This window comes from Apis dorsata, unplaced genomic scaffold (genome assembly GCF_000469605.1).
Source record: "Apis dorsata unplaced genomic scaffold, Apis dorsata 1.3 scaffold_113, whole genome shotgun sequence".
In the NCBI taxonomy this organism is placed as follows: domain Eukaryota; kingdom Metazoa; phylum Arthropoda; class Insecta; order Hymenoptera; family Apidae; genus Apis; species Apis dorsata.
In genome coordinates, this window is record NW_006263408.1 from 1,578,184 (window position 1) to 1,588,786 (window position 10,603).

General features: G+C 25.1%; 1 protein-coding gene across 4 annotated transcripts in view; it reads right to left on the minus strand.

Annotated features, from left to right (window-relative positions):
- Nucleotides 1–10,603, minus strand: part of LOC102679052 (rho guanine nucleotide exchange factor 10) — a 30,256-nt gene that overhangs the window by 8,724 nt on the left and 10,929 nt on the right. The window contains exon 1 of one of the 4 annotated variants that reach the window (XM_006612563.2): nt 10,177–10,581. The exons of 1 other annotated variant lie outside the window; for it this stretch is intronic. In XM_006612563.2, coding sequence (XP_006612626.2) covers nt 10,177–10,228 — 52 coding nt within the window. In that variant the 5' untranslated portion in view covers nt 10,229–10,581. Of the gene's footprint in view, nt 1–4,817; nt 5,245–10,176; nt 10,582–10,603 lie in introns of those variants that run through there. 2 more of the 4 variants (XM_006612560.2, XM_006612561.2) reach the window with 2 other exon arrangements.

Sequence of the window (10,603 nt, forward strand, 5' to 3'; positions counted from 1 at the left end):
TATATATAAAAAAAAAATCAAAAAATCAAAAATTCAACTATGTATGATTTACCTGAAGTATGATGCAATTTTATTTCAAAAAGACAATCTGTTCCTTAGTTTTTATGATATAATTTTCTTATAAGTTAATGGTATTTTTTGAAATATATTCGTATTAATGTTTATCTTCCAATTATCCTATTAAGTAAGAATCATAATATAAAAATCTAAATTTAATATTCATAAATTCATAACTTTTTTTTTTTCTATTTTAAATCAATGTGCAATATTTTGATATTTATCCTATTAAAACATGTGCAAGTGAAACAAGGAAATATTTACTATCTAAAGATATTTAGTATTCCAAATAAGCAATTTCACAAGTATTCAAGATGTATTATAATTTGCGTTAACAGTATCAAACTACTTATAAAATAAAATATTATTGCATTATTAAACATTCAAAAATCGTGTTATATCTTTTTATATTTATAAATCACTTAATTTTATATTTATAAAGTAATATGCACCAATTCGGTTCTCTTTGGTTTTTCAAAGTTTTTTGTTTAGTAATAAAATAAATACATACATATTTATACACATATGTTTTCTCAGAAAGAAATAGTTTTTATACAATTAAAGAAAATTCTAGTATATTTGCATATTTTTTTGTATCGCTTGAAAAAACATTTTTTTTCTTCTTAATTGAATTAATTGAATATTACGAATATCATTCAAAAAGAAAATTAATTTCATATAAATAATATATATATTTTATATAAAATTATTGACAATACTGCCATATTTTTCTCTACATTGAACGCGTCATATATTGTAAAGATTTTTTATCGTTAAAGAATTATATAATTAACGTATCTGTAACTACTGATATATTTTTATTTAAAATTTCACCTTTTAACCTCTGAATTTAGCATATTTGATATATAATCGCTCACGCTGTATGAATATTAATATATATAACACGTCAATGAATTCATCACAAATATCGAGTTACATAGTTATATTCATCTATGCTTAAAAATTAAATGAATAAATTAGTTGAATTACAAAAAAAAAAAAAAAGAAAATACTATTTATTATATCTTTGATATGAAAAATAAGTTATGTATCATCTTCAGTTAAATATTTATATTTGCATTAAGTTTGCATTGTTGATACGTAACATTTTTTTACCAATCGAAACTTTGAATTTATATGTTAAATGGAGAATTAATTACTGAATATTCATTATGAAGCAAATTGCATAATACAACACTTATAATTTATTCAAATTATACGCATTGATTCATTAAATATTTGTAACTTGCAGTATGGCATGAATATTGCAATAGATTCGGTCGATATATTCGATCATCTTTTGCTAAGATCTATGATTTAGAAAAATACGGAGTATCATCTTAAAAACTACTCTGTATAATTTTGATTATTTCTCGATTTTTAAACATTTGTTTTCTTTTTATCATTCATGATCGTTATCTAATTTTTAGAATTTAAAATTAATAGAATTTTCTATCTGCTTAATAATATAATATATCCATTAAATATATCCACGAATGAAATTATGATAGTAATAAATATATTTAATATTCTGTACGAATCTTTTGAAAACAATTGTATTATAGTATATACTACAATGTTATTAAATAAAGTGATGCATACGAATTATGTTTTTACAACAGACGATAAGATCCTCTAAGGATATATTTATGTAGAATATATCGTAAAGCATATAGCACGATATTGCGTCACTTTTCTATAAATAATAAAAACAATAATAAAAACAAGGATAAAGATATATAAAATATTATATCTTGAAATGAATATTTAAGTTCAATAATTTTTATTTGGATTTGTGTTCCATGTAATTTTTATAAAATATTATTTTTTATTAAATCTTATTTATATTTTAATTATTCAAAAATGAAAAGCAAAGAATACATAACATAAAAAGAATACAAAACATAAAAAAATTTTTTTTAATAATTAAAAATTATATCGATTCTCGAAATAAAGAAACGATGATTTATTAATCTTCGTGTATGCAATATTATTAATTTGATTTTTATGAAAAATTATTTAAAAAAAAAAAAAAAAAAGAAAAACATAATTTAAAGATATAAAGACTATAAAAAGTTATATATTCAAAATGAAAACATCATAAACAAAAAGGACACGATCTTTATGCTATATTCTTTCTTCTCACTAACAGGAAATCGCCACAAACGACACATAACGCATTCAGAATGTTTACTCAACACGTCAATCCGGCATCCAGAGACTGATATACCGTCTTGCTTTTATGACTCCGAGTATCTCATCCGAATTAAAAAAAAAAAAAAATAAATAAAAGCAGTAAACTGAGATTTCAATTAATCTTATATACACGGAAAAACATAAATTTTCATAATTACAATATGAAAAATTCAATTCTAAGATTTAATACGCGATTTAAAAATTGACTATAATTTTTTATAATTTCCAGTTTTCCAATGGAGCTTTTGAATAATAATAATAATGAGTTCTCTCTTTTTGATGATAATTTCAATTTACAAATTCTCTAGCAATAAGATCGATGCAAAAACGTAAGAACTATTTTATATTGTAACATATGTGCATGCAAATTTATTAATTAATAGAAACATAATATTAATTTTATTAATTTAAAGTTTCAGCTCAAATATCTATGATATGCAATACAAAAATAAATAAATAAATAAATAAAAAAAATTTTTTTTTTAATTAAATTTTTTCATTACATAAATTTTCATAGTATTTATAATTTTTGACAAAAAAATTATTTATCAATATCAATTTTTTTTTAATTAAAAAATTTAAATTTAAAATTCATTCATTTTAAAATCATCAAAAAATTCTAAATTAAGTAATTCTAAATTTTTAAATAATAATAGATATAAATGCAAATATTTTCTCTTAAATTATAATTTAATCAATCTTTTCAGCGAACCGAAAAAAAAAATAATGCACTGATGCTCTTTGAACAGACTATTCGAAGAATAAAAAATGACAACTAATAGATCCGAGGTTTAAAGGATAAATCATGGATCACTACCATTGACAGACTTGATAATTAATGTTTCAAAGATAACGACTGATCGAGACACCCCTTGCATTTACTCGTACGCAGGAAGTCGATTATCGCGCCATCATGCATCGTATATAGTGATCAAGAAAATTATGTTCAATAATAAGAGGAATGACCGACAATTTAATGACTCTTCAAAATAGTTAATTTTTTTATATTACTAAATATCAATGTTAGTTTATTAAAAAAAAATATAATCAAATTGAATATTATTCTTTTCTTAATTCACACCTATCTAAATATTTCTAATATTAGGATTATATTTTAGTAAACATATTTTATTTTTTAATAAATTAAAATTGATTAACAACATATTTATAATTAAAAATTTGTTCACACAAACATCAATTAAATACAAAAACTTAAGTTAAGAAAATTACATATTTTACTAAATTTTCATTTTTAAATCTTATTAAAAAAAAATTATTACAAAAATATTACTGATTGTAAAATTATATGAATAGTTTAATAACAACATTAAAACTTACATTTTCTTAAAAAACAAATAAAAACAAATTCAATTCATCTTTTTTTTTATTCCACTATTCAATCTTATTCTCTATTAAGAACTATAAAGCCAAAAGATGATTCGTTTTCTCGATTCATCGAACATTCAAATTATTTTTTCATGCGTCGTGTCGCAACGAGGACTTTCACAAAATGAAAATATTTGAAAACATATCGTCGTCCACTACCTACACGATCTGACCACGCACGAGTGAATACAGAGAAATATAAACGTATCTATCTATGCATGCATGCACACCAAACACGAGAGCACGTGTTCTTTTACACGAAAAAGATAAATGAATTTTTATTTGATTTTTTTAAATGTTTAAAATGATTCTCACTGAAGTGAACGAAATTTATTAATCGAGTTTTTTTTTTTAGAATACTTGTGAATCATGGTAGAAAATTATATTAATTTTTACAGAAATATGGAAACAATTATATAAGATATTCGAAAAATGTATGTAATAAATTTCTATTGAATTTTTTTGAAAATTTTATCCTATATTATATGTAAATAAATTTTTTTTTTGATTTATTTATTTGCTAAATCTACCGAGTTCCGTTTTTTCCTGAAATCGACATGAAATAAATATAATTCTGTTCAATTGAATTTTATAATAATCAGAAATCATTTATTTGTTCCATCTAACACATTTATTCCCCATATATAAATGTATAAGGATGGTACAATTTATAATTTCACGTTATTAAAACATAAAATTTATAAAATGAAACAAATAGATTGACTCTGGATATATTTTTTGTAAATAACAATTTTATTTTTATTTTATTATATTATTTTTATCTTATTAATTCGTATATTCATTGCTTAGAAGTGTGCTAATATACTTATTTTTTAAAATTATGCATATATATTTATTACATACTATAAATTATGCATATATATTTATTATATACTATAAATTAATTTTATTGCATTAATATAAAAATAAGAATTTAGAAATTATCTGATATCAAAGATTTTTTTATCGAATTCATTATCTTGTTAATAAAAAAGGATAATTAAAAATACAAACAATAAAAACAGTAATTCTTAACTATTCAATAATCTTCACACAGCTTATTCACCATAAACAATATTCAATGCAATCAATTCGATATTTAATACATTGCATGTATGTTTCCCATATATTCAAACTGTAAAAAAGCATTCTATTCACAGCTTTGCTAATTTACTAACCAGTTCAATTCAGCAAAATAGGACTTCGAAATCGATTCTCGATCTTGCTCCCACAATTCGTACTCTCGAAAAGTTCCGTCGTTCCGTCAAGCATAACCTCCTTTCGTAACATCAGAAACCATTCACATATGAAAATATTATTAAAACTTCAAATTTATATGAAATATAATATAATGATTAATACACAAATATAATAATCGATAAATCGTGAATCTTGAAAAATTCAACATGTTTCGATTATTTATATTATTACAACTTTGAATAATCTACCCGAACATGTCAATCGTTTTTTTCACTATAACACAAATGTACTAGCACAGACGATAGAAGAGTAATACGACCGTCGAGTTAGAGTATACGATCGACACTATTTTCTCGCGGGTGTCGCGCGTTGCTCGTTCCTCTGCTTCGTTGTGACCGACCTACGCGTATGATCTCGCGAGACGGAGACAGAAGGACGAACGCGCTTGTCTCGCACGATGCACGCGATAGCGCGGGCGCATGCGTTTCATGCGTCCTTGCTGCGCGCGTCAAACGGATCAGTGTAAACGCCGGTTGTTTTTTTCTTCGATCGCTACGAGGACAGGATAGAAATGAATCTTTAACATCACATGATTATAGGCAAAGAGAGAAGAGGAGAGAGAGAAAGAAATAGTTCGGCCGTTACTTCGGCGATTGATCAACACTTTATAATATTGTATTTGCCGAATGATGATAATTAGAATAATTTTTTGTGAAATGTTAAAGAATTAATCTCCATATCTTTTTAAACCACTTTGAATCTTTTATTGTTTGAATTTTTTGTTTATTTTTCTAGACTTTGAAAAAATTAAAAAAAACTTTGAAATATAATATAAATAAAAATATATAATATAAATATAATATAAATAATTTATCAAAGTTTTTAATTTGTGCATGAATCATCGTTAGTACAATTCATTTAAAATTTCTTTGAATAAAAATAAAGGTATATCAAAAAAATTTAACAATGGAATTTTTTCATAGTTCTCAACGATCTAAGTTATTGAAGATTAATTTTATTTAAAGAAAATGCGAAAGACGAATGAAACTATAACAATTAAAAAATAAATATCTTTAAATTACATATACATAATTATTATTTTTATTGATAATTATATAATAATAAATATATATAGATATTCAAAATAAAAATATCTAAACGAATCGAAAATGAAATACGATTCCAATAAAAATTTACGAAATACTAGAATATATAATCATTTGTAATGTCTTATTTGTAATTATCTTTCTGAATATAGAAATATATAGATACAATATATTATATACGTAAGTAAATATGAGGTTAGTCACGATGATTTTGCGATATTTATTCTCAATGAATTATATTCATTCAATCATATAAAAAATTTTTAAAGATAATAGAAATTTATAAAATATCTTATAATAAACGAGAACCAAATCGATGAGATATCATTATATAGTTTGGATTATTGTTGAATCAACTAAAAATTTCTATCAATAATCGAGATTTATTTCATCGACTACTCGTGTACGTTTTGATAAATTTTATGTAAGTAATATTTCCAACATAGATTATTTCTATATTTCGCAAATGAATTAAAATAAATTCTAGTAAAACTAAATTATATAAATATTAAATCAATTTACGATATAGATCAGTATGAAATACATGGATCACTAAAACGATTCGTTATAGTTGCGTAGATCACTTAAGCAATTCGTTAAGGTAGTATAAATCATTTAGACAATTTTTTTAAGAAAGTTCATTCGTTGCATTATTCGGAATGTGAAAGAAAATTTCGTATCAGAAAATTACTACAATGACTTCTATGTCTACTTCTATACTTCTATATATGAATCATCTTTATTGAAATGATGATTTTATAAAATGACAATCGATGATACAGTAATTTAACACAAAGTAATTAACTTGCTAATTAAGTAATAAACATTTTTCAAATTATTTTTTATAATGTTTCATGTCAAATTTGAAGATTATTTGTTAATAATTGCATATATCTATATTTTTATGAGAATATGAATTTAATTTATATAATATATAATATATTTTATATTATTATATAAATCAATTTAAATATTTTTATATCTTCTTTAAAGATATTTTAAAGAATATTTCATATATATATTTTTTAAATAAAATTTAAATATATATATATATAATATATTTCTATAAATATACATAAAATAGTATAAATATTATTTATATTATTCAATATATTTAAGAGTATTAATATTGTATATATAAAATTATAAATTAATTATTTAATATTGTTTAATTATCTTAACAATGTCGAGACGTTTATTATTTAAATTTATGAACAAAAAGTGCGGGCACGATAATTAATCGCGAGGGCAATTTAATTATATACAGGATATACAATACTGTCCTTGTTTTCCGGAAGAGTCTTATAAAATCTATTACGTCACAGATGCGTATACAAGTCAAATTGTATTATACGACCGATTAACTACTACGCATTCCGTTTATCTCTATTTTCTAACATGCAAAATAAATGCTTCATATTTTCATTATGTTTTCTTTCTAATTTCTAATTTCCATCTCTTCTCATCTCTTTCTTTGTTTCGAAATTAATATTTTTATAAATAGATTAAAATTAGTTCTGTAATTTATTTATTTTAAATTTATATTTGTGTGCCTATAATATTATTTACCATTTTATTTTGAGAAATGATTTCTATTGAATGAGATAAATATATATATATCAATAAACGAAAAGCGAAAAAAATGATATTTTGCATTCATACAATACAATTATTAATTTTGGAATGTATCAATTAATTAAAAGTAGTAGAATGGGAGTCTATATGTTAAGTCTACACAGCACGCCACATGTATATTCATTACAAGTATGAAGTCGTGTGAGCAGTTCACTAAGAGGTTAGCTTTTTACAGAGACACACGTGCTCCCCACTAACTTTATTTCTGACGACAGAGTCCACAATTCGAGGAGTCATCGGCACGAGAATACTTCCTTTTTCGCTAGCGGGGAGCCGAATTTACTACGCACTCGGTTATCCCTGGCCCCTTAACTGTTCACATTTAAACACGCATAACTGAGATTAGGCGGCAACTGTTCTTGCCAGCGGGTGCGCGCGAAACCAGTTCATAATGGCTGCACCTATGATTTTCAATGGATACATAATATTCGCATAGATTCTTCCGTACAATATTACATAATGGCACAATAACCTTGATCTTTATAAGTTATGATCAGAAAATCGATATCTTTTTCATTTATATTAGAAAGCTTTTAAATTTACTTTTACTAACTTTTTACTAACTTTTTATAATTTGATCTATAAGGACATTTAAAATATATAGACATCGATACATAGAGATTATTAGACTCTATTGATAATATATCTGTGGGAGAGGAAAAGTAAAACTAAACAGGTTTTTAGGGAAACCGAAGTGACTTCAATGAAATAGGCTGGATTGAATTACATATATTGCCATACTATTATCATTACGAATTGCCTTTTGCGGTTTCAAACATGCGATGCTTGTCACGGTCAGTGTTCTATTTTCTTTTCTTTTTTCATATTTTTTCATTCCCGTTTACAATAACTAACAAATTTTCTACTATTTTTTCCATAAATTTATTACATAAATTATTAAAAATTATATATATCATATATTTTATTATTTTAATATTACAATAATTATGGCAAAAAGTAATTAAAAAAACTATATATACATGTAAAAAGCGAAACAGTTTTTATGTAATAAATTTTGTTTTAATTCATACTGGCAATAATAATTTGATATTTACTATAAATAAAAAATAGAAAAAAAAATATAATGAAATATGCATATACACATGATTTCTTGATATTCAAGAAAGAGATTCAAAAGAAAGTGATTTCTGATTTATGTATTTATAAATATTCAATCAGACGTTATATGGCGTAAATATATAATTATCCATGTCGCTTTCGAAAGGTACAGATTAATACCTATTTGTTCCCCTTCACTATCTTAACCGGTTCATCTACGTGCACAATAATGAAAGCGAATGGAATACAACACCATTTTTAATAACCAGCAAAATACCGACGACCGGTATGACATTTCAATTTGCACTTTTATAAGAGAAAGCACACCCACGCACGAATAACAAATCCTATGATATAGTAAATATTCGATACTTGTTTGATGGTTATAAAATCATACATCACTTGACAAAAATTACCACATTAATTAATCGTGTCCTAAATGAGTTGCTCAAATATTTCAATCTCAAATCGAGACAAATTAAAAATTTAAATCGATATCTTGCAGGTGTCGCGTATGCCAACACGAATCTATTAGATTAAATCGTATACGAGGCGTGCCGATTACGATAAATATAGCAATTCAAATCCCGAAGTAAAAACATACGGTTTAGTTTTTATAATGTTCACGACACATATGATTCAAAATTCACATTTATGCACATATGTTCTTGTTTTTTGATATAATAGTCCACATGCAATCGATATTTACCAAATTTATGACGTAAATCATAAGGAAATAAAAATTGTAAAATTTATTTCCTATTAGTATTTATAAATTATGAATATACACATTAACTGTTTCATAAACAAAATAGATTTATTAAAAATTTCCAAACTAAAAATAATTTAATGTAAAGATTAAATTTACCAATTTATGCAGGATGACATTATTGAAAATCAAGATTTTTATGTAATATTAATAATTTTACAATCATTTTTACTGACATTATCATGAAACACAGTTTTGAGAACACCATGATTCATAAACGGAATCACGTTACTCACAAATTGAACGAAGATTTAATATAATGAAAGACGTTAGAAAACGATAGAGGATAGGAAGGAGACATATGGATGATGCACCAAGAATGCTGGGCACTGTCCTGAAGTTGACGCTACACGGTACGGGCGTTTCATCGTTTCCACGCAACCGTGCCGATGCCAATTATCGGAACAATGATCGACCGTGTCGCAATAGAATTGGTCACATAGTCACTTTTATAGTTCAAACATTATTTCATTCATTGAATGAACATTTTAAAAAAATTTTAAAAATTATTATTGATTATTATCTTCTTATTTGAAAAAATATTTTATCTCACAAATCTCTGGAATTCATTTCAAAACACAATACCAACAGACAGGTTAGAACGTTGTATTTATTTAGATTTTTAGTTCAAAAATTTCAATAAATCAGTGACAGAAAAGAAAATGTATTTCTGTTTCTAATTGAATATCATCATTATATCATGCATGCAACACGGAAAAATCACACCGCGAAAATAAAAATTTAATAGAAATTTTGACAAACACTCACAGGAACAAAACTTACACTTGATAAGGATGACACCATTATGCAGCTCCTCCATCTCGCGGAGGCGAGGTATTTTTGTCACGTTTTGTCTTCCAGGTTAAAATCTATTATTTATTATTGAGCACCAAATGCTGATCGTTTTCTTTCGTTCTCGCAACGTGCTCGTAATCGTGTTGAAGAGCCAACATACGCGCACGCTCTTGGCGTTCAATCGAAAAAACTGCAAAATGACACTTCTCTAACACAGAGAACACAATTAACTAAAAATCACCGCGCACACGTGGTTACGCGGCCGGCCGCGAGCATAATTAATATTGCAACGTGCACCGATAAGAATGCGTCGTGTCTGACAAAGAAACGCCACCAAAATCGAGTAAACATGGCCGCGCGCGCGCTTCTACTCTCCGTGGCCCGCGGACCCGTCACGCAC